Raw genomic sequence first — 25,701 nt, 5'->3', positions numbered from 1 at the left:
TATACTAAGTAAGTGCATGTAATGCTTTTCTTTTCAACTCCCCAGTGCCTCTAGTTGTGTATCAATTAATTATAAAATATCAATGCATAATTACTCTGTCACAAGTAACTTTGGCATACTTTCTGAAGCATCACTTCCTTCACCCTCTCCTCCTAGCAACGAAAAAACAACACAAAGTTCTGAACTTTCAAGTGGGCAGGACAAATAGCAGCAACAAGCACATGAGTACAACAGCATGCATTCTCTACTGTAAGCCAGAAATAAAAGGTTCCCCTTAAATTTATTCTGTTTTTTTAGTGCTAACACTCGACTGCATGCTCCTCACCCTTCAGCAGAGTGGGATGAGAGGTGTGTGATTAACCACTGTCCCCTGACCCCTCTCAGCTAATTGGCAAGTTGGGTCTTGGGAGAAAGAAGGAGGGAGTGCATGTCCTTTATCTGCATGACTGATCACTTAGCTGGGAAAGGAGCTTAAAGAGGCAACAGCCTGGAGGTATTGTGCTATCCTAGGCCTGCCCCCATTAGAGAGGTCACGCAAGGAGAACAGAAAGCAGCTCGGGCATCTTTAATATTTCAGCATTCTAAAGTGTTAGAGCCTCCAGCAGTTCTTTGAATACAGTTAACAAGTAGAACCTTAGCAGTTCAAATAGTTCTTGATAATTTATTCTCACACTGGAAGAATACAGATACCTCAAATCTCATTTAAAAATGTGACTTGAGGGCTTTCCCTGGCAGCTACTCACTGGAACTGAAATAGAAACAAATGAGTTCATCTACTGCAGAAGAAACTGCTAGCGGATGACCTGTGTCCACTCACTCATCTGCCAACTCCTTCTTTTCCCTGCTCACGCCTCTAATTTCTTTCTTGCATGACTACCTCTAACTAGGTGAAAGAGAGGAAAAGAATCAGGCTAAGCTAAATTTACAGAAAAAATGACACATAACCTAAGCTGTAATGACTGCTTTCTGCGCTAATGGATGACAAAATATTGCATGAAATCTAGGGCCAGGTGGGAAATGTCATTTTCCCCCTGAGTTCTGTACCCAGATAAACAGTTTGCAGATGTGGCCTCTGCACACACTGCTGATGCCAAGAGAGAAAGATGTTTGAGAGTCACTAAAGACTGAGAAGTACAAAAGAAGTCAAAATAATGAGTTAATAAATAAAGAAAAAGAGGAAATGAGACAGACAATGAAAATTTGGGAAAGGAGAGAAAGTTTCTATCTTTCTACTTTGAAAAAGAAAATTAAAAAGGAAAAGCTAAAGGTATGAAAATAATTTTAAAATTTAGACCGATGAAAAGGGTACTATGGAAAAGGTGTACAAGGTCTTAATGCACAAAATACAGCATTAGAGGGAAAAAAGATAAAACAAAGAGGAATAGATGAACAATCTAATAAATTAACTATGTGTACACTTTCCCTTTGTAATGTTACCTACTAAGGCTTCAGAGGTAATTTTACTGTGGCCAGCACATTAGACAAACTTGGAGCTTTATCTGAGGATATCACTACTCTGGCTCAGCTACCATCATCATCTTCACATCAAAGTGAAGAACATGAACCTCTAAAAACTGAAGTGGCCCCAAACAACAATGCTAGTTCTAAGGCTGTTGGCACATAACAGATTAGATTGACTATTCACAAAATATCTCTTTTTTCCTTACTTCCTCTTCAAAACAAAACAGGAATATTGGTTTGATTTTTGTTTACAGAGCTTTGCAGTGGGGCAGATTTTTCTGTAAGTCAATTTGCCATATTTAATTAGCAAATGTTACTGCATAGTTGTCCTCAGAATGGAATTCTCCCTCCTTTTCACCCCTCAGGATGTCAAGGCAACTTACCTCCTCAGACTCCCCTCCATCCAAAGGAATCCATGCCAATCTGTAAAAAGCAATATCTGATGAGGTGGGCTTCCAGCTGACCCTGAAACTATCTGTGGATACTTCATCAATTTCCAAATGCTGGGGAGCTGGAACTCTTTCTGGAAAATATTACACACAAGAAAAGTGAGAGTGAATTATTCCCTGACACTTGCATGGATGGCAACATCAGGCACACACTATTTTACTTGCAGTTTCTTTAAAGAATATAACATGGGAGGTAGATACCAAAGGCACTACAGAATTCTTTGCCCACTTATTTGTTCTTAGAGAAGTAGTTCTGTAGTTCAAGGAAGGGAATAGACTCTTCATTCTAACTGGACAGGCCTCCTTGTCCTCTCTACACTGAAGGAGCTGCATGAAACTCCAAATCCATCTCCTTTGCTCAGAGCTCTGTGCACAAGGCTCTTTTCTTGTACTAAAGCCAAGTCCCAGTCTCTGCCCTTTCCAGACTATGTGTACATTTCTATTTGCACTTTCCATGTGTCAACATCTTGCTCCATACATGTATACTCTCCCTTCCTCTTCCACCTTATCTTTCTCTTTCCTCTCCTTCCTCCTTTCTCTTCCCATTGTTGTTGGAAAGCATTGATATCTGTCATCAGCCATTTGTTTAATGCAGAACTACAGTTACAGAAACTATAACTGTGTTAAACTGCAGGAACTTTGAATGTCCTATATTTTCTCCTTTTAATGTAGTTCCTCTGCGTCTATATAAAGTTCAACCCCTAGTGCCTGGATAATTTAGTGGTTAAATGTATGATTCAAAACTCATCACACTTCATCTGCAGGTACAAATGCCATCACACTGAATAATGCTTCACAAAGCTGTGGAGATGTTTGCATGATGTCAAGAGATTACTCATGTGAGTAAAGAGGCAACTGGACCCATAGTAAGGGAGCAAAGAAGCCAAGAGCAGCAATGAAAATAACAGAAAGCATTCCATATATTTGAATTCACAGCCAGAGACCTTTGCTGTAACTAATCTTACTTTCCAGTAACATAAGAAAGTATAAAATCTCTTCTTGGAAAGCCTTCAGAAGTTCAGCAATACTTACTTGTGGTAAAGCTGCCAGTAAGTGGTTCAGATTGTCCCTCATCATACTGGGAGAAAAGAGCAACAGTATACTCTGTAAGGGGTGCCAAATTTTTCAGAGTATGCATTGAAACACGACCAACTTCCACCTAGAGAAAGCACAATTTTCAATAGATATTGACCATACAACACATTATCAGTGTGTGACATACTTCTGGGTAATAATGATACACAAGGAGAATGTCATGCAACTAGTAGAGAAATTCAGTGAAACTACGAACAACTATAAACTCAGGCCCATCAAAGCTGACAAAACCAGTTATAATAGAAAAATTGCAAAAAATGAGAATTTTGCATTCATGGCAAACCATGAAAAAAGAGAATTCAGCCTTGGTAAGCCCAGCTGTTCAGCTAACATCAGCACTGCATGTTCAGGAACCCAGAAGGCAAAGGAGCTTTTTGTGCTGCTAAACCTAACCTTTTATCATGGACAATCACTGCGTAAAACCCTCATGTTTAACATTTGTCAAGAGACAGAAGAGAGTTTTGTCTGGTCTCTCTCCAGGCTGCAGTTAAGCGACTTTGCCAGGGACATAAAACTCAAAGATGTATAAACAGTTTATCAGTCCAACTATTGAGTGCCACATTAGCTCAGCACCACAGGGAAAATGCTGCCAGTGCAGAGCAAAGAAGAACATGCCACCTGTTCTTTAACAAAGGAAAAGTGAACTGAACATTCACTCACTTTACAAAGTATACTATGAGATGTTCAAATACCACAGTCACCAGTACAGTCAGGCATATTATCTGTATTAAGGGTAATCAATGGGAAGAAGTCAAATGATTCCTAATTTAAATTTTAAGGGACCTAGCAGAGAGAAAAGAAACAAAACATTGCATAGGTATGCTCCTCTCTAAAGCGGAGAGCAGTTTCTTCAGGTTCAATACAAATATTCCACTTTACACAGATGAAAGGCCAGATAAGTTCCAGAAGAAACATAATTACAGATAACTACCATTAAAGACTTCTTTTTCTTGAGGGCCAAATTCTCCATGACAACTTATTTCCTAAGGGACCTGGACTGTTTTAATAACCCCCTGGACTGTTTTCAAACCCACTTTAATAATCAAACTAAATCATACCCATTTTTAAATGTGTATTTTAAAAAAATTAATATTTCAGTATGAATCATTCCATCCCATTTTGCATTCAATCACAGAATTCATGCTGCTAAAAGGTATTATAAAGCACCCTTGGTAACAAGGCAGAAATAAATATTGCAAATTATTAAATGTAAGAGTCTAAGTTAGAACAACTTGGCATTGCCTTAGCACTCTGTTAAAGCCAAATCCTTTTTCTAGAGAGTCTCAATATAGAATTAAAGCAATAAATTTTGAGAAAATGTGGCAAAGCCTTCAGATGGTCTTTTTGAATGAGCTTGAGTCCATGATATGTGGTCCATCAAAAGTCTTATTATCTGAACTGAATCAAGAATAAATATTTCCATACTACACATTTAGTCAGGATCCTGCTCCTAGCAAACCACTGTCCCCTGGTCTCCCTCAGTTTATGTGCCCCCAGCTGCTCAGAGTACTCTCCCCCAGACATATGTACATCCAACATTAAGCAAACTCTTATTTACACCAAGTTTCTGAATTCTCTTGCAAATCTTTTTTTAGAGTTTGCATGGTAGCTTTTGTTTATAAACATCATCCCTAATAATTACAGAAGTTTGGGAAGGTTTGAGACTGGTTAAGAGAAAAGTGTTGCTAAAATTTACCTCGTTGGTTTCTGTCCCGTCTGTTTTAACGTACATGATGCGATAGCCATTTACGTTTTTGGAAGCAGGATCCCATGAGAGCTTAGCACTGTTGTGTCCAACATCAGAAAATTTCAAGTTTGCTGGTGGACTTAGAGGCACTTAAAAAGAAAAGAGGTAAAACCATGAAAGTGATACCAGGTTTTAGCTGTGAAATTTTTCACGTCTTAATAATAAAGAGTATGTTTTCCATCCAAAATTTTATATCACCAGTATTTCTATTCAAAGGCCTACATCAAAAGGGCTTTGTTTTTTAATGAAACAGAACTTCCAGATTCCCTAAATGTATCTCAACTGATATTAAAAATAAATAAGTTATTGTGTTGTTCACTGCAGATATCACAGCAAGATCTAGCCTACAGAACACTTGCAATAGATTTGGGGTTGTATTTGTGAATTAATTTAAACCAGCTAGTACTTCATCCTATACACATTTGGTTTTCATGTGTATCCCAGCAAAAATACTTCATGACAGTAGAATTTGGGCAAAAACCCTTCTGAATCCTGAAACACCTTGATATAAGGAAAAGTTTTTCCAAAAAGTATAACCAGCTGAGAAGATCTCCAAAGATGCTACTTTTACGTCTGCCTACCCTTTCTGTTAGGAAACCTTAGCTGTTTCCCAAAACCAATCCTAGTTAAAGTCTTACTTTTATTCTATATATTCCTTGACTGTCACGAGCTGAAGGAAAATGAGGTCATGCAAGAGACAGTCTCAGATTACACCCACTTCTCTGTCACACCACAGAAAGCAATTTGTGCTGTCTGTTACTCTCAGCAGTAGGTTCTGTATTAGTCCAACATCTGCTACTTTCCTCTGAATGTTAAAACCTTTCTCCATCCATCCTGCCTTCACACACACACTCCTCACAGTCCACGTGGACAGATAAATATCAGCACTTCAGAAGCTGCTTCCCCCACACAATAGCACCTGGGAAAAGGCAAAGACTTTAAAGGGCTCGTATATTCTGTGAGATCTCTAGCCAGGCCATTTGTCAAGGCAGAATCTGCAACAAGCTTAGGAACAGTGAAGTCAGCTTGGCTCTCAGAAGAGAGAAGACAGGAACACACTGGAACTGCAGTAGATGGCTTTGCCACACATTCTGGCATTCAGCATATTCCTCTGAGTCTGGTCAAGGGAGGTTCACGTGCTGGCTTTCCTTTCCACTTTCTGTCAGTCAGGAAATGCACTTCATTGCACCATCCAGGTCACACAACAAACTGCATCAGTCTCAGCTCCTTCCTCTTGGAGCCAACTCCTGACAGCACTGCTCTCAACCAGGCAGTCCTGGTGCCAGACTTACGGGATATTTACAGCGAGCCTTGGACGAATCCCAGCCCCAGAATGAAACTACACCCTAGAATGAGCTTGCTGAGCCTGTCTCTGGCATAGGAAAGGTTTTGCTACAGTAACCAAGATGATACAATGAGTAGAATATTATTTACTAAACATTGATTATCAGAAAATGAACCTAATACTACAGCAAATTTGGCAGATCACCCTTCAGGCAGATATATTCTCCAGGAAGAAAATACAGGTAGCCTATTCATTAATTGTAAGCCAGAAATAATCACACTGAAAGAAAAAATAAAAATTAAAAAAAAAAAAATAAAAAAAAAGAAGAAAAAAAAGCAGCTTAAATCAGATTCTGGATGGGTAAGGCATTACTGCCAAACACCAACAACAAACAATGTAGGACAGGCATGATCACCAGGAGCTTTCTGCCTCTCAGATTACCCCACTGCTTGATTCATCTAAGCCTGCTAGCAGAGGGCTTATTTGAATAGCTGCATGACAGGAATCCATCTTCTTTCAGTCCTATAGACCAGAGATGGCTGCATTGTGTCATCCTAAAAAGAAATGAAGGCTGCAGAGAAGTAAGGGTTTCTTTTATATTCTGGTCTAGTAGCAGCAGTAGTGATAATGGGCTGACTAACACATGTTAGAAGTTTCTGTGATCAGACAATGGTCATGAAAGCTCAGCTTGCGCCAATGTATCTGGAATTTGTATGTAATCTTCCATCCAATGTGTTAGCCAGCTTTAGAGCTCTGCATTCTCCAAGATTCTCCATATGGTATGAAGTGAATAGAAGCTGGCACAGTCAAAAACTGCATAAACTACTGTTTAGGAGAAATGAAACTCTGATACTGGGTAGATATTGGCCAAAGGCCAGAGTGAGAGATACAGGTGGAGGGGGGCTTTGCAAGATGAGGAATGAGGCATAAAGAGACACAGAAAGGTAGGGAGGGATAAGGAGCCAAAGATTTGATTCTCATTGTTGTGAATCTTCCACACTCATTTCAAGTTGACAAACGTACCCCAGTTGCAGTAGTTTGCTATTGGAACTTGTCTGTCCACAACTGTCCTCCTAGAGGAGACCCAACAAACGCCATTCCTAGAGTTTCTTCCCCTCTTGCTTGCTGACCTTACAAGGAATTGCTCTGGGGTTTATTTTTCCTAGCATTCGCATGCCTGAACTCCTCTCACTTATTAAATGTAAGTCACTTTCACCCTGACTGGAGCCAGGAGCACAAAATAAGAGGATTCACTCACTCCCCTGCTGGGAGCAATAGAGATGTCACTGAATGCAGTCCCAGAAATGTCCCAGAAGCAAAATTACTTATTTTCAATTCCTTTGTCTTCCAAAGGCTGGAGCTATTTAGAGAGCTGACATGCAGTCTGTGTAGTTTGCAGAGGACAGAATTTAGCTGGCAAAACTCTTGCAGCTTATTAAAAACACACCATCTATCATGAGTGCACAGCCTTTCCAACCCTCCATTTACCAGATGTTAGGCAGCAGGGGTTGGACAGAAATCTTCTCTTTGCTTCTTTTCTGTCTGTACTGCTACTGAGCCAGAGGAATGACTTTCTCCACATGAGCAGGCTCACACACCCCCCTCTGGTTTTCTAGCTAGAGGAGGCTAAACAGAGCATGTTTCTGTTTTCATCAGAATGGTCCACGTGGTGACCTTCATTCACCTTCAGCAAGTTCAGAAAACTGTCAGGAATTTAGCCAAGATCAATGGGGGCATCCATAGCACCACTACCAATGAGAGAGACTTGTTCACAACCCTGTTGCAAAAACAATCTGGTTTGTAGAAATCCTCATTCTCTGTAGATTGAGTATCCACAGTGAGAAACTTATGTAAAGACCTTACCCAACTGTTCAAAGCAGATAATCAGATGTTTGCTCTAATACGTGCTAAGACCATTCTGAAGTTTTGTTAACACTGAAGTGAATATAGATTTGAGCTACCTACATGTAGTTTCTTGTCCTGTGAGGGGATCACTAGCTTCTTCTCCAAACATGGCATAAACTGTGACGGTATATTCTGTATTTGGCAACAGTCCATCCAGTTCAAGATCTGTTGAGGTCTCCCCAATTTTTATCTAAAAACACCACGAATCAAAAAAGATACATTATTTCTGAATTAGTTTACAATGAGGAATAATACCAGTTAAACACTTGAAATTAGATATATTATCAAATTTTCTACTGAGCATTTGTCTGACACTGCCTGCAGTGCTTTGCCCAAGGTTTTGGGATTTTGCACAATAATAAAAACTTTCAAAAAGCCATAAACCAGCATACAGGTAAAAGGACTTTAAAAGTGACTAAACATTAGCAATTATAAAATATGCCTCTCCAGAATGAGCAGCTACCAAGGCCTTTTCCCATCTCCTTTTTCTTATTCCCACTCCCATCTATACTTTGGTTCATCTTCAGTCACAAATCTGAAAATTACATCACTCATTGGAGAAGTTGATTTCTATGCACACTGAGGCTCAGGTTTGTTGCTATTTGTATAATTTTCCTTTTCCACCTATTTGTGGAATAATATACCCACATTAACTGTACTTTTTTCTTTGGGGTAAAGCTCAGTCCTCCTGAAGCAGCCAGTTCCCAGGAAGGCCCCACTTTTAACAGAATTATGTGCTCACAGGCACTGCTTTGGCAGTGAGCACAAGTCTGTGCTGGCTCTCAGCAGCTTCATGCCCTCTTCACAAGCTCACATGCCCCTGCATGCTTTATAGCGTTCTTGCTTGAACACTGATAATGTACATAACCTTTATTATACATATATAAACTCGAGTGTAGAAATTTTAAAATCCTAGACCAAAGTTCCATTGGTTTTATATGTTAGTGACAGAACACTAGACTTTACCTTATCCCCCCCTTCTTTTCCTTTGAAAGAATGTCTTCTAAAATCACTTTTGATGAAAGATGTTATCTTTACATTTAAAGATAAAGGCTGAACAGAATGAAAAGAAAACCAATTATGGTTTTCTTTTAGACCTACAAATTTTACTTAAAGGTCCTGATGAGGACTTTAATAAACTTCATATTTTTCTGCTGACACACTTAGGAGATATCTTAGTTTTACTTGATTTTTTTCTTTCCGTGTTAGTTCTATATGATGATACAATATCACTCTATATAAAATTACAAAAGAGTCACTTAAATTCAGTTAAATTTGTTGCATTTTTATGACAATGACATAGAAATAACCAACTGGCACTTGCACTTTATTCATAGCCTGTGACACATACAATACTCAATCAAGTCATGGAAAAAAACCCAAGTATTTTTGGATCATATTGGAAGTTAAAAATATCTACTAGTTTGTTCTTTAAAATACTGATTTTTAATTTATTTTTTTTAATTAAATGCTATTCAAATGAAAGCACAATACATCACCTCCTTCTCATCTGCTGCCAGTCCTTCTGTGAGGGGAGCATAGAGGATCATGTACCCTGTGGCACCCAGGACTCCATTCCACCTCACTCTCATGCTGCTCTGGGACACGTCGTACAGCTGCAGATCTGAGGCCATGGGCAAGGCAACTGCAGTGGAACAAGAGACAGACACTTCAGTTCTCTCACTTGAACAACCAGCTATTCTTCAAACACTTTGGTTTACCCCAGGAAACACACAGGAATATAGCTGTGTCCAGGCATGGAAGTGGAGTATCCTACAAATAAGATCTAATTGGTGCACAAAAGAACTCAGAATCAGATAAACAAGGAAATGCTAACCCAAACCAATTCCAATGCCAGGGCAGATTTATGCCTCACAAAGCATTTCAGCACAGTTTCTATTAGGAACCAGTAGGAGTTTTAAGGGATGGCTCTTTCAGGGTCTAATTCCCAAACTGGAGTGTGGCTGTGACAGGCATGAGGTACAATAGCCTAGAAAAACCCTGGATGAGCACACTGCACAGATCAAAAGATTTTGGCTGTAAACTGCTGCCTGTTTAAAGCCTGGACTCTCCAAACTGGCACCAAGGCCTGTATCAGTGGGATTATAAGGGTAAGGTCATCCACTGCAAATCATGGCAAATGCCATCCTGATGAGGGAGAGCAGGTTGAGTGAAATTCAAACAATATCAGGAGATTTACTTGAGGATTTTAGGCATGGATACTAGAACACAGTATCAATCTGAGTTTCCAAATGCTTCTTTGCATATTTATAACTCTTTAGAGTAGTATTTTGCACTTTCCTGCTTGTCCTCACTTTATTCTTCTCACAGAATAACATCCCATGGCCTCTCCACTGCTGGTACACCACTGAAGAATCCCACCAAAATATTCAGGCATGAATATGGAGAAATATGAAGAAACTTTGACTTCTCCTTTGGAATTTATACATTGAGAATAGTCCCTAGAATGACTGAAATGGTCTGAAAGAACAGAAGACTATTGCTAACTAATACAAAACCTTTTCTATTTGAAATTCTGAAGAATCTGACCTGCACACAAATATTCAGGACCAAATTCTAATTTCAGTCACAGAGCTTCTCTGGACTCCTTGCCCAAGCTAACGCTTGGAGATACCCTGTCAAGTTGTTATCTCCAAGTACATCTCTTACATTATCTTCAATAAGCTCTAACAGAGCTCTAACAGAACCATGGCAGCCTCATCCTTTCTTGTTCATTGAGGTTGTTCACTCAGTTTGTCATTCCTGGCTGTAAACAGTGGCAAAACCTCAACCCAGGTTTCTCTTGAGGTTTCCACTTCCAGGTTACTCCACCTACCCCTCCAAACCTTTCTCAACATACCTCCATCCTACTCAAACCCTTGTTTTTGTATTGATTGATAGTCCCATGAATTCTCACAATTTCTCTAATTACAGGGAGAAACTACCCATGAACATTTTCAAATGCACTTCATTCTCCTTGCTTAGAGCTCCACTCACACTTCTGACACCTACAGCAACAAATTACATGTTGAGATGTCCTGAAGCCACCTTGCACCATATTGTCTCATTCCTATTCAAATTTCCCCAGGGTCATAAAGTATCCATCAACTCATCTTCCCCTTATTTTGATTCTAAAAAAAACTATAGGAAAAGTGTCCTCCAACTGTAACTTTTGACTTGCATTTTCACTCTCAACAGGAACCGGTAGATACTCCAACAATATATATTAAACCTGACAAAGAGGTGACTGGAAATAAAATGCGGTGTTTTGTGGTGGAATTTTCAGCCAAAGAGCTCAGAATCTCAAATATAAATATCTAGCAGATAATGCTGGTTTGCATCTTGGACAGTTACCTGACTATCCTAATATTCATAGGGATAAATTAGACATAGGAATAAATTCATAGGGATAAATTAAACCAACTAAAACCAGCTGGAATAAACTAAACCAGCTGGAATAGACTAAACCAGGTAAAAATATATTTCTAGCAAATTATTATGTGAATGAATTTCATATTTATTTCAATTTAAAAGTGACGATGAAATCACAAAACTTTCTACTTATCTCTACATTATGCATCTATCTGTTTAGATTTCACATACCTGTAAACTATTTTCAATGTTCTAGATAAACAAATGCAATTGGTGACTATTTTAATACTGCAGTCAGTATTTCTCACACAGGCAGGAATGTAAACTACAATTTTCCATAATTTTCCATTAGAATAGTTAAAAAAATATTTTAAAATTGCAGGTATTTTTAGCATGTGGATTGATTAATTCTTGCACATGTCAGGCTATTACTTCCAACCCACTATCAAAGACAGCTGCATAAAATACTTGATGCTGCAGGACCCAGGGGTATGATCTGATCAAATCTCTGAAAGCCAGCAGGGATGGGCTCTGTCAGAACTTGACTGGGTGACTTCAAAGGAATACCAGGTGCAATACAGAACAGTCCTGTTGGCTCAGTATGTGACTGTTCTGTAAGCTTCAATAAATTAAACAGGTCCTAACACTGCCTCATGGGGTATAACATGGCAGGAGATGACATTTTGGGGGACTGAGACTAAAAGAAAATTCTAAAATAATCTTATATGATTCTATTTTGTTTTCAGATTGAGAACATTAACACTGACACAGAATCAAAGAACCACTGAGGATGAAAGGCATCTCTTGAGGTCATCTGGTCTAATTAACTTCCCTGTTCAGTCAGGTTCAGATAAAGCAGGTTGCTTAGAACCTTGTCCAGCTGGGCTTGAAATATGTCCAGAGATGCAGACTTCACAACCTCTCTGGACAATTTACTCCAGTGTCTGACCACCATTACAATAAAACTGTCTCCTCTTCAGTTTAAATTTAATTTCATGGGCTTTTAATTTGTGTCTATTGGCTTTTGTCCTGCTAATAAGCACCACTGAGAAAAGTCTGGCTCACTCCTCTTCTGCACTTCCTCACATCAGGGATTTGACACATTGACAAGTTAACCTGAACCTTCTCCTCTCCAGGCTGAGCAGTCCAGTTGTCTCAGATTCTTGGGAAAGATGTGCCAAGCCCTTAATCATCTTTACAGCCCTTCACTGAAGTCACTACATGAAGTTCACATCTGTCTTGTGTTGGGGGAACCCAGCACAAGACCAGGCACCCAGGTGTGGCCTCATCAGTGCTGAGCAAAGGGCAAGAATCATCAGCTCCATAAATCTGCTGGCAATTATTTTCTAATGCAATCCAGGAGGCTCTTGGCCTTCTTTGTGACAAGGGTGCTCTGCTGGCTCACAGTCGGTTTGCTGTTTGCCAGGGCCCCCCTTCTCTGCAGAGCTCCCTTCCAGCTGGGCACCCTCAGTGTGTAGTGACACATGGGGCTGGCACTCACAAGGGTCAGGACTCTGCACTTCCCTTTTTTGAAATGCATAAGGTTAAACTTGTTTTCCTCTTCACATTCCTTGCCAGATTCAGCTCTAGGTTGGTCTTGGCTTTCTAAACTTACCCCTGCAAGATTAGACAACAGCTTTATACTTCTCCTGCGTCATTTGTCTCTTCTTATACATCACTTATACATTTCTTTTTAATGTCTGAGTTCTGTTACAAGCTTCTTGATTATCCATGCAAGCCTCCAGCCAGCTGGTTACCAATTGGCCAGTAGGGACCTTTCCTGAGCTTATAGGATGTGATCTCCTCCTCCACCATCAGCTCTTCCTTGTTTCTGTGTATGAGCTGCAGCAGAGCACTGGCTCCTTGATCACTTGGGTCAGGAAGGTGATAAAGCACTATAGAAATCCTATAGTTTTCTTGAGCCCTGCTGCTCTGTTCTTTCAGCAGATATTAGCTATTGATATACCGCATATGGACTTCTTGTCTCCTAGTCTGAGCTATACAGTTACTCTTTACTTCCATTCCTAATGTTTTCATATTTACTAAAAAAACCCCTGCACTTTGTATAGAAATACATTAAACTGTAAATATATTAAATCTTACAATATCCCAAGGCATCATTTTACAGGCAGAAAATAATTAAACCATTGAGAAAGAAACTTACAGAGTTACCTTGCAATCTTTGGCACTGGTGGGAATCACATGCAGGTATTCCAGGTCCCACCTAAATCTCCACTCATCAGATCATCTCCAGCTACAAATGTAGTTTTTAAAACTTGGCTCCACACCCAAAACACAGGAATGTTCTAATTTAGGGTTCAATGCAACCAACTTCAAAGTTCAGCCCAGAGATAAAACCTTTCTCAGTGTTTAAATATCCACAGAGCATTCGGACTTAGGAGTTTAGCCCAAAATCATTAAAACAAAATTTAATTTAAGGCAAATGCATTAAAATAAGGTAAGTTGAAAAAGACTGCCTTCTGTGTTTATTTCTCACAAAGACTAATGCCTGCACAGTCTGACTAATCAAATCTGACTAGTCAAATCTGCAGCAAGCACACTAAGGATACCCACGTGTGGTTTCTGTTCCACGGAGGCCCTCACTGGCAGCATTGGAGTAGATAGCAAATACAGCTATCTGGTACTCAGTTAAAGACATCAGGTTTTTCAGAACTGCTGTTGATTCACTTCCATCTACCACGACCTGTTTAAAAGAAAATTTAACTAAATATGCATAAAGCAAACAAACTATATTACCATAAAATCAATCAGTTCCTCTTTTAGGCAATTTTTACAGTGCACTAAAGTTCAGTTCATGCTGCATTTATATACAGGTAAGTGTCTGAAAAAACAGCAACCATATACATAGTCAAAATGCTTATCTAATATGAATAGCCATTCAGAACAAAGGAAGAGCTTAGCTGAATAAAGTGTATGGGATACAGTTTAAGGATGCATACATGGCACTTTTTGATGTAATATCATCATAAATATTCCCTTAGTACACACACAAAGAGTACTTCAAACTTCCATCAATATATATCCCTCCTAAGCTAGTTTCTAATGCAAAAGGAAACAAAAATAACCTTAGTTAAATCCTTTTGCTCTTCTACATTTCCATTCAATTTGATAAGTTGTCAGCTGGAGTCAAAAGCTTGTTCCACTGCATTTTTTCCATCTCCAAAATGTTGAAGTCCCCATCCAAACAAACAATTCCCTCCAAATCTTCAATGACCAATTGTAGATGTCCCAAATGTAGATGTCCCAAAAGATATTTTATGAATATCTTTTTCTTAGAACTTACCATCACCTCCTACCTCTTCTGCTCTTGTAAAAAGAGTGGTGCAGGGGGTGTCAGTAGAATTGCTTCAAGTAACCATATATGGTAAGGAAAAATGCAGGCACTTCACCCCACCCCCTGAAAGTAATTATTATTATAGCATTTAATTTACTTTAAATTGTATGACAGACATGTAGCCTGGCTGCTACCTAACCTTTGTCACCATCCAGTGTGACTAACCTCCTTTCTGGAGCCCTCACGGGGAATTTCAGAGTGCATTTAAAAGAGAACACCAGATTTCCTGTCTCATTAGTTGCCCCTCCTGCATTAAAACCTCCTGGGCATCTTTTGCTCCTATTACCTCTTCTGGCTGTCCTCCTCGAGTGGGGTAGTACACCACCCTGTACTTTTCCACTTTGCCTGGTGCATGGGCCCAGCTGACCCGGAAGCCTCTCGCTGTGACCTCCGATGTGACCAAATCCGAGGGAGTCCCAAGAGAAGCAATTGTTCCTAGGTTGGGGACAACACAAATTTTTATTCTCTTCTGCACAATAATTGCTTGGTTTGTTATATTTGCTAAAGTTCTAAATATTGTCCCCCATCAGAAAATCAAATAATTGGCTATTGCTCACTTATTTAGGTTATTTTCAATAGAAACAAAGAAGTAATAATGAGTACTGGACAAGGAGTTTCTCTGGGACAAAACCTCCCTGGCCTTTTATAAATCTTTATATGAAAAAGACAAAAATAAAACACTAAGCCTTCCTGACCTTCTTCCCATCACTATTTCCAAACCATTCTGCTGAGGTTTTTTCCAGGTTGCTTTCCTCCCAGTAACGAAAAACACACAAGTACATATACAGCTGTGATCTCCTGTGCTCCTCAGCAGGTTGGAAACTGTTACTGCCTGTCAGCCTGCTGAAGAGACACAGTCAACAGTGATCTTCTCTGGCAATCATTCTTTTCCACAAAGATGTCTCATCTATCCATGGTTTTTCCATTTTTTTCTGCTCAAGAGAGCCTTCTTTATTGACATATATTACATATATCTATATATTATATTGAATATATATATTATATTCAATGTGTGTATATATATATATATATTATATTCCATATATCCATATATATTATGAGAGAGAGAGAGAGAAAGAAAATAACTCAGCATTTCTGTGCTATTAAGGAATCACAAACCAATAAACAGAAACAACATCCACTGAAATCTTTCAGAAAGAAAGGGCTCAGGTAGAACTGTATTTCTGGCAAATTGCAACATTTTTTCATAGGCATTTCTTTTCTTCAGAAAAGCCAAAATAGTTGTAGTCAGAGGACGCTTTTTCAGATAAGAAAAATTTTCTTTGCTGTTATCTTTTCTTATGAACCAAAATATATTTTTTGTGTATTAAATCAGAAAGAGAAAAAACCATCAAGAGGAGGGAAGAAGTAATCTAAATAGTTGAAACTCCTGAGTACTTATGAGACAGTAAAAACATTAAGTTAGGAGATGGAAAGCACAGCATGAACATAACAATTCCATGTGCAGCTGTTAAACTAATTCATCCCCAAAACTCTGTATTACAGAAAGATTTCCTTACCTGCCACTTGGAAATACTTACAGCAGAATGAATGCACTTTTTTTTTTTTTTTTGTACTACCAAATACCATAATATTTACCTCTACTAAAAACAGAGAGCAAAAGATCAAAGATATCTAAGCAAGAATAAAACATAGCTAGGAAGATAACTTCCCTGACAGTGGAAGCAAAAGAATATATAGCGTGAGTCTAGTGCCAAAAGCCAGCTTAGGACTGCAGGTATTTGATTTGCAGCTCTAAGTTCATCATAAGTTACATTAAATTTTGTTTCTCTTTACCTTTGATTTCCTTTTCCTGCTCCTCTACTCGTGAGCACACTGTTCTGGTAAGACCTTCCACAATGGTATGCATGAAGTTAAAGTCAGCCACGTTGTAGACATGTGTGCTGTCAGGCTCAGAGGCAATCTCTTTGAGTTCATTGATATCTGCATTCTTTACACCTTTTATTGGTAAGGAGAATAACAAAAATATTTGCAATGAAAAAGAAAAAATCTTGTATACACAGAGTTTGATAAAAAACTAATAATATAAAACTCTGTTTTAATGACCAACTACAAATTGCTCTGTTTTGAAGATGTCAATGCAAGATGTTAATTTCTGCCACTGTAAGTGGCATCTTTTCAGCTGTCTCATGAAAATGTAGTATCCATGTATACTGCTAAATTCCAGTTATAACAGCAATGTTATAAGCAATTCTTATAAAATATACAAATTAATGATGACATGATTAATGATGAATAAGGCAGAAAAGAACACTTCCTTAGTACAGCCAGCAACAGATACAAATACACCTGAGTACAATGGGACATGTACATGGATATGGCAGAATACTCACCAATAGCAAACAGCTCAATGCCAGCATCTCGTAGGTTTTTAGCAGGAGGGATTACATCATCTTGGGACTTCCCATCAGTAATCAGTATCCCAATTTTAGATACCCCAGGTCTTGCACCTGCTTCAGGCTTAAAGCTGTTTTCCAAAATGTAAGTTAAGGCGAGACCTAAAAAAGAAAACATTTTAAAAGACTTTTACAGATGAAACATCTATTAGCTTTGCCAATATCACAGTGTTTGTTTTTCTACTCAATGTAAAAATTCTGATGAAGAATAAGCATAAAAGAAGAATTTATTTACTGAAAAATTAAATTCCAACAGCAGCCTAAACCACAGAGAAGCTGAAATTTATTTTTAGCAGCCTTTTGATCAATCAATGTATTTTAAACTGGTTATGAAAACCTAAATTGATATTTCTGCAAATACATCATCTTTTTTTTCTTACTCTACCAAGTTCTACCAAGTTAGAACAGGAAGTTTCCTCTCCCTATATTGCTTATATGAAAGCACATGCTCTGGATAGTTTAGTAATTCCTCATGGTACATATAATCTTACTTTTGTTTGTTTTTTTATTTTTTCCAACTAACAAGTTGAAAAAAAAGCTTTGTTTACTCTAAGGGAAATCTGATTTTAATAAATGTTAATTATTTGAAAGGAAAGAAGAACAACAGCTTCAGGACAAACTTACACATCACCATGAGATCTTATCTGAAAACTCTTTTAAATCTGTACAGCTAATGTTTCTAACTCATTTTCATCTAATGTCCATATAAAATAATCATGATAATTTACTACTTCCTACCACCCAGTAATCTCACTCCTAGAATCATACTAGAGTTTTCTGTCCTTTGTCCCACTGCAATCACTCCTTCTACCAAAATAAAGATTGTTGCTTATTGTTTCTTCTACTCCTTACCTGCCAGGGAAAAAAAAAAAAGCAACAATTTACTTAAAGCCATGTCTGGGTCTTTGGGTATAACATTCCAACATTACTAACTGCTGCTTTGATGACACTAGAATTGTATTCAGAGACTGTACTTTTCCCAGATTGTCAGGCATCTCCCCTTTATCCATCACTAAGTGTCTCTGAGGCTTCAGTGCTTTAACTACTAAAAGGTCAATGGAAACCTAAAAGCCCTGAGTGGTCATTTGTAAAGTTAGTATTACCAGTTGTCAAATATTGAAACAACATTCTTTCCTTCTCCAGAATAAAGCTCTGTGCATGAACATTATAAATGGATTTTGCATTTTCTTCCCAGCAGGTCAAAGATTTTACTTCCAGCACAGAGAGTTAGGTAACTTTGTGTTATGAGACCCTGTCCTGATTCCCAGTTTAGCCAATGGACAAGTGCTTCAGAAAAGGCTTAACTGACACAGGATAAAGTCCTTGGCAAGCTGCAAAACCCCAGTCCCCTCTACCCTTCATAACAAGCACTGGCACTTGTTGGGCTGTGCAGCAGAATGTGTTTTTTAATAAAAGGCAAAAGCCAGAGCATCCCCAGTACCTGTCAGCGTATTCCCTCCCTTATAGGGCAGGTTACGAACTGCATCCAGAACAGCCTCCTTCGTGCCATAGGCGTTCAGGTGCCACTCAATGCGGGGATCCCCGCTGTACTGTGCGAGACCTAAAGAGCCACAAAGGAAGGCAATCCATCAGAAGACAAATCAGGTTTTTTCAAGTATATAGACTTTATGTACTTGGTTTCCAGTACCTTACCAATTAGCTTACTGCAAGTAGCTTTGCTACCATACTAGAAAAACTGCATTGGTTGACAACAAAAAGTAGCATGAAGTTGTTCAAGGTGACAACTCCACAATTCACTTTCAAGGCCTTTTACTCAAGCGCTAATTAAATGAAAAGCAAAGAAATACAAAACTTTTTCAGTTACTAACACTGCAAAAATTCTTTAGAAGAACAATTTTACTTAATGTACTTTTGAATGGTAGCAGATCAGAAATATAACATTTCAGCCAGTTTAAAGCACAGAAAAAGCCATCCATTGGCACATTCTGCCTGAAAAAATTAAACTGCAAGTGTTTGAGACTAATGCTGATTGAAGTCAGTAAGACTGTTTCCACTGCTTTCATTTTTCACTAACATTGCATTAGAGTTAATTGGAGGATCACAGTAAACAGTGAAGAATTAATACTACAAACATTCCAGCAGCATTACTCTGATGATAGAAGTGCTAGTGCTAGATGAGGATGAATCTTGCAAAAAAGAGTAGCATTACGCTGTTAACTATCCTGAAATGATAACATTTTTACACTGCTGGAGAAATATTATGAAAAAAGTGTGGCACCTTACCTACTCTTGTTTTCTCAGATCCCACATTGAAAGCAGAAACCAGGTTTTCCAGGAACAGTCGAACAAGCCTGAAATTGAATCTGCCAATACTCCAAGAACCATCTACTAGTATCACAATATCTGCAATTGCTGGAGTTTTACAGGTAAACAGGCTTCCTGTAAATCATTAAAATTAAATCAATATTATTAATTCAACAATAAAATTGTAATCCAACAAATATATGCCTTCCTCCTCCCACTAAGCTTAGTAATTAAAGCTTTCTTCCATAGAAAAAAGCAAAATGACTAAACGTGCCTGTTCTAACTTCAGTTATAGAATAGTCTGGCCATTATCTACTTCAGTTCTTTCATTAAAATGTTCAAAATTACTTTTGGGAGGCCTATGAAAAGAAATCCTCCTTCTAGAAATACTTTAGAAAGAAAATACTAACTGCCACATAGCACAACCAAACCAAGAGTTGGTTTTCATTCCCAAAGCACGTACACAATTTCAGTCCCCATACACAGTGAATGACACATACCCTTAGGCACAGACAGTGCAGAGAGAGCTACCTAGAGATGCAGACATATAAAACAATTATCAAGGCCCTTTTCACAGGCAATAGAGAAAACCAGGTGTTTCTATAGAACTCAAAAGCCCTATAGAAAACCACTAGGCACCACTGTAGACTTGTAAATCCAGAAGTGAGTCTCACTCCTGCTCCTGGGAGTTGAGCAGAACTGAAGGCCAATTGAATATGCTGTATTAAACCTAAGTAGGAGGCACTTTATACAGCAGAGGTAAAATGCAAAGACTTCAGATTCAAATTCACAGTCTCTATGAGAACAGGCATGAGAATGAAGCTTTAGTCTTGCAGATATACAGAAAAATACAAGAGAGTTAAAAAAATTAAAAAAAAAAAAAACCAAAATAAACTACAGAAAAGATCTGATCACAATTAGCAGAAGTACACATTAATGGTCTCTAAGACTTAACTAACCAGTGGGAAAATCAAAGAAAGAGAAGTAGAGATTAGACACAAATTGCACTATGAGCCAACTGAGAACCTAAACAGAAGTGCCACATTCAGTTTGAGAAAACGCCAGGAAGAGAAGAAAGGGAATGGAAAAGGTTTTCAGAACCTCAGACAGAATTGCCATATTCTACAGAAGTGGACCTGTGACTGTAAAATTAAGGTAGCTGAAACAGTGGACTCGTAGGGAGGGAAACAAAGGAATGGTGATACACAGGTATAAGAAATTAGAGCTTATGTTTGAAATACAAAAATACAAACTCCACACCGGATTTGCTATGGAATAAAAGGGGAAGTAGGAAAGACAAACTAAAGCAGGTTTAGTAGAATAGATATGATGCATCACAAATCATTTAGAGATGAAAATCATGACCCTCAATACAGTAAAAAACAAACATAAATTAGTGAAGTAAGCTGCAGCCCAGCTTTTATCATTTTTGTCAGGATCCACTGTATAAGTTAGTTCACAAAGAATGCTAACAGTTCAACATGGTGCTAACAGGAATCAGCAAGTACACTGCCAGAAATAAACTGATTTGAGCAGAGATGTTCAGCAAATAAAAGAAGTAAGTCAGTGAGAAATTATCTAAAAGATGCTTGCATTAGCTCCCAAGAAATTCTCCTGATACACAGAGAAAATAAAACATATGGTTAGCAACTTTAAACTTTCACAACAAATTATAAATGACAATCTTTTCATTAAATACATAACCATAGTCTCCCAGGCAAAACCAATCTGATGTGCAGAAGGAGTTCCATTGGTAATAATTAAGGGTTAGATTCATACTGTAGTGTGAATCCACTGAGCATTAAACCCGATCCATAAAGTTACAGTTAATGTCTTAAACGTGCACTACAAATATTTTTAGAAGAACAGGGAACATTTCCTACGTGCAGCTAGCAGTGCAAAGTAAGTTCTAAACACATGACAAAAATTCCACTTACAATGATGCCAAAGCAAATATTTTATTTTAGCTTTTACTGTACAAGACAACACTATTTGAATTGGCAACAAATTTTAATGTATTGACACTGGGGGACATTTAGTAAGCATCAGAAAAATGATCTTAAATTGGAACATAATTCTAAAAGAGGTCCAAATCTTTATGTCACTGAAGTCAACAGAAAAACTTCCCTTGATTTCAGTGGGACTGGAATCTGTTTTGTGATTTAATAGGAATCTACTAGTCATGGCAAAATTAATATTTCAAATATCTTTGGCAAATAAACTTCCTGTTCATCAGTCTGCAATGATTGCAGTATCTGTCTTCCATTAACAATTGTTCCATTCTCACACTGGCCATGACTAGCATTGCAAGCTTCAATAGAGCTACTGGCAAAGTAAAATGCTACTCAACACCAGTTAGAATGAAAGCACAGGGCTCCTGATTCACATCCAAACAGCTGTACAATAGCACAGATGTACCTTTCAGTACTATGCCAGAAGTTTAATCATATAGCCCAATGAGGATAACAGGATTTGTGTGGTTGTATTTTCCTTCTCTACTTCTAAAATCTTGTGCTGAGTATGAAACCCAGTTATTACCTTTGGTAATATTTCATATAATTTCATATCAACAAGTTTTGCCTATAAGGCTTCTTTAATCCTGTAGTGATGGCTTTGTAGTGATTTTATCAGTTTTAGTAAATCCAAGCAGTGAAGCAAAATTCAAAGAATAAAGAAAACAATAACAACATTCCTTTCCATGTTTTATTTCCACATCATCAGATCAATGCAAATAGTATAATCCAATTATTTTTTGTTAAAGAAACTTGTGAAGTTTGATCCAAGACTGTACTGCAAGGTCACAGTGTGAATATTTGTTTCATTCTTCGTAGGTAGGAGATACTTGTTGCATCTTTTCTGCATTAAACATTTAGGTTTTGTTACTTCTGTACACCCACTATTTTGCTTATGTTTTCTCCTTGTTGTACTTAATAGAACTGTAGAAAGTTCCCTAAAAGGGAATAAACAACAGTGAGACATTAAACAGAATAATGTGGTGATAGAATCTTTAAAACCTGATAGGAACACAAACACCATGACATCCTAGTTAATGAATTCAGTCTAAAAGACACAGTGTGTAGCAAATAATTTCTGCACCCCACTGTGCTTAGCCAGTTTCCATTGCCAGTTCTTGCAAATATCTTTTTCAATAATCTTTCCATACAGTCATACATGGTCATGAATTCCTGTAGGGTTTGAGGGTGATTTCGAACATTTCAAGAATATACACAATTTTAATTGGCAATTTTCCCAACAACATTTCTTAAAGGAGGATGACAGCATATCATTCAACAGAATAAAGCTCTCAACACTCAGTGTTTTAGTCTACTACAAGGTGCAGTGGTGTGATCAGGTTCGATAGTGTGCTTATTTCCCTTTTTTTCAGTCATCAAGAAAAGAGTAGAGAGAAGGCCCCACTTCCCTCTGAAGCATACAATACTCACCACTTTCAAAAGTAGGACAGTAGGGAAGAAACCAGTTACCAAATTTTATATCATGTTTCCTAATGTCATATAGAAACCATAATTCTGATTCAAGTGCTGCATTCCATAACAAACAATAACAGAGCCTGTGATCTTTAGGTAAGCAAAAATAGCAAAATTGCACAAATTGTAAAGTCAGAATAACAACCTGTATATTTTGCACCAGCAACTGTCTTCAGTCACTTCACTTACAATTGGAGGAGAATTTTTATGGGGGAGAAAGTAAAATATTAATGCACCATCTTCCTAGCACTACTTGGCAGAAGGAACTTGCCACTCTGCCAGAAAGCTGAGGAGGAAGGGACTCTGCCTGCTCATTTCTGCTTTTCACAGAAGAAGGCACAGACTCAAAATTTCACCTTCAAAGGCACCAACATAGAGCAAAGGGCTACCAACAGTGTTTTAGGGTGAATTATTTGCCCAAAACCTGCTTCAGTACCACCAAAAATCAAATCACCATGAAGAATTTTGGTTCTTTGGTTTCAGGGAAATTTTTCAAAGAGCCAGCACTGAAAGAGCTTTGCATCTGCCAGATGACGTTTTCTGAATTTGATTCCTCAAGCCCCTAGACACTGAAGGTGATTTGCTGGCACTTCCAATATGCAAGTGTTACACCTCTCAAAACCATGCCAAAACTGTCTGAGAGTGAAGCCAGTGATGGCAATGCTGAAAGAAAGATCCAGACAGGATTTTCTGGGATAGAGGGAGTGTTATTGGAGCCTGCAAAACAGGACCCTTGAGCCACCCCACTGAAGGGAATGGAGTGTAGAGAGAGGCCTGAGAGGAGCTCTGACAGTGTGGGGGCTGCACAGAGCACAGCAGGCTTGACAAGCTCCTGGAAACACTGACCACCTCTCCAGGGCTGCACCCCCTACCTGCGGCCATTCTTCCACACACGTGCTGTGAGCAAGTGAGCAATGGTAAAGACAGGAGCTCAACCAAAAACACCTGCAAGCCTTGCTCACAGAGAAATACAAAACTATAATTTTTAATCTAGAGAGGGTATTTTGACTCCTGTAGTTAATACTACTACTCTTTGAAAGTTCCTTGACAGGCAAAGGGAGAAGCTGCAAATACAGGCACTGTCACATGGGAGGACTCAAGGCTTTAGACAAGCCAGTTCAATTTGCATGCAGTTATGATATGTTTTACAGAAACACATTTGATATTTTGCCTCCCCTTGGTATGAAACTCTGTTCTCATTTTCAAGAGCCAAAACACACACTTCTCCTGCTAGAAGTTAAGACTATAATTCTTTCTGAGTCTGCAATATGTCGTTTCCTTTCTTACTCTCTGTCACAGTGGAAAGTCAAATAATATATATGGAAGGAGAGGAAGAAAGTTCAAGTAGAGGTGAATAATAATAATACAGTATGAACAGAAGACTCGTTCATTGGATAACAAAGCACAAAAGGCAAGAAGCTTGATGCCAGCAATGAGTGAAAAATACCTTGTGAATAAAGCATGAATGACAGAGAACAGCCAGTCCTCCACAGCAACTGACAGCACCACGCTGAGCAGAAGCACCACTGAGGACAAGGACAGTGTAAATCTACATTAGCAAAATGTCACATCTTTTATTAAAAAGGGTTAAAAAAATTAAGGGACGTGAGGCAGTGTCCAGCTCCAAAATTCAGCAACTCACTAGTCCACACTTCTGACATTGATATTATTGCTCTGTGCTGGTGATATCATCCTTGCACTTGGACCTCAGTTTAACACATCCCATATGTCAGGCCTATGGACCAGACAAATGCATATAACATAACTGCTGCTCTTTAAACTAGATCCAACCACAGCTTGAATTTGAAGAACCCAAATGTTGGAACATTAGGTTTAATGAGCAGCCCCACAAGGTTAGAAGTTTGTCCCTGGTCCCTAGGAAAAAAAGAAAAAGCAGCCAGCCCTTTTCCATGTGCCTTATTCCTCTCCAGGAAACTAATATAGCCCAACTGGCAAGCCTACAAATTAGTTATTTGGTGGAGTTGGAATATTAAGATTTACAGAATGTGTTGTGTCTAATCACATCACATTTGACTGTGAATAATGTAGTTTAAAAGTTTTCTGCTTCCAAAACACAGCATTTGCTAAATACTATTTATAGCATACTTTCTGAATTTAAGGCCACAAAACTAATCAAAGCACTAGTTGATAACAATTAATTACCTATATATACTGGTGATAATTCTCAAGTGAGAGGAAAGGAAGCATAGAGCCATTTTCTGTGCACTTTTTCATACACACTCAATGACAGTTGTACTTCTACAGTAAGTAGTCACTAGTTTATAAAAACTTCTAGAACTTTCTTTCTAAATCTGAACATTTTATTTTGAGGGACAAAAAAGTAACTGTGAAAGAAAGTGCTGATGTCTCCTTGCAGGCCACTGTTGATTGATAGCACTGAAGAACACAATGTCTGCAGCAGCTTACTAAACAGCAATGCTAAACACTCCTGTAAAGTAACAGAGAAGAGCCTGCTGAGAGAACAGTCTGCATACTTATGAAAGTAGTTAACACAGAAATAATGAAAAACTAGTTGAAACAAACTGCAACAGCACAGTTAAACTACAGCTCAGCATTACAGATCTAAGTACATATGGTATTATGGACAGTATATCTAGAAACAAAAAGGAGAGTGCAACACAAATGCAGTGCAAAAGGCTTCCAAATTCAAGGCCCTATATTAACTTCATGCAGTTCTTGAAATAATATTCTCATGATGTAACCAGTATATATGCTTGTATAAATACAAATATGCAGTGATCTTTAGAAGCATCACTAATTTAGGATGTCACGTGTCAATCTCGAAAGCCTCAGGATGAAATTTGTGCGCTCTTGAATGTAGGAATTCTTCCATTCTCTAACTAG

The 25,701-nt window shown here is 38.3% G+C and overlaps 1 protein-coding gene across 1 annotated transcript in view; it reads right to left on the bottom strand.

Moving 5' to 3' along the window:
- COL14A1 (collagen type XIV alpha 1 chain) overlaps positions 1 to 25,701 on the bottom strand; it is a 113,797-nt gene that overhangs the window by 60,792 nt on the left and 27,304 nt on the right. Inside the window, exons 6-16 of the mRNA XM_058819564.1 lie at positions 19,331 to 19,486; positions 18,528 to 18,647; positions 17,024 to 17,188; positions 16,467 to 16,628; positions 14,956 to 15,104; positions 13,889 to 14,018; positions 9,442 to 9,587; positions 8,003 to 8,132; positions 4,702 to 4,841; positions 2,943 to 3,069; positions 1,845 to 1,984 (exon numbers count right to left, since the gene is read on the bottom strand). Of these exons, the coding sequence (XP_058675547.1) occupies positions 1,845 to 1,984; positions 2,943 to 3,069; positions 4,702 to 4,841; positions 8,003 to 8,132; positions 9,442 to 9,587; positions 13,889 to 14,018; positions 14,956 to 15,104; positions 16,467 to 16,628; positions 17,024 to 17,188; positions 18,528 to 18,647; positions 19,331 to 19,486 (1,565 nt within the window). The remainder of the gene's footprint in view (positions 1 to 1,844; positions 1,985 to 2,942; positions 3,070 to 4,701; positions 4,842 to 8,002; positions 8,133 to 9,441; positions 9,588 to 13,888; positions 14,019 to 14,955; positions 15,105 to 16,466; positions 16,629 to 17,023; positions 17,189 to 18,527; positions 18,648 to 19,330; positions 19,487 to 25,701) is intronic.

Source organism: Ammospiza caudacuta, chromosome 1 (genome assembly GCF_027887145.1).
Source record: "Ammospiza caudacuta isolate bAmmCau1 chromosome 1, bAmmCau1.pri, whole genome shotgun sequence".
Lineage (NCBI taxonomy): Eukaryota > Metazoa > Chordata > Aves > Passeriformes > Passerellidae > Ammospiza > Ammospiza caudacuta.
Note: the sequence above shows the minus strand (reverse complement) of the source record. Positions and strands in the feature narration are given on the sequence as shown.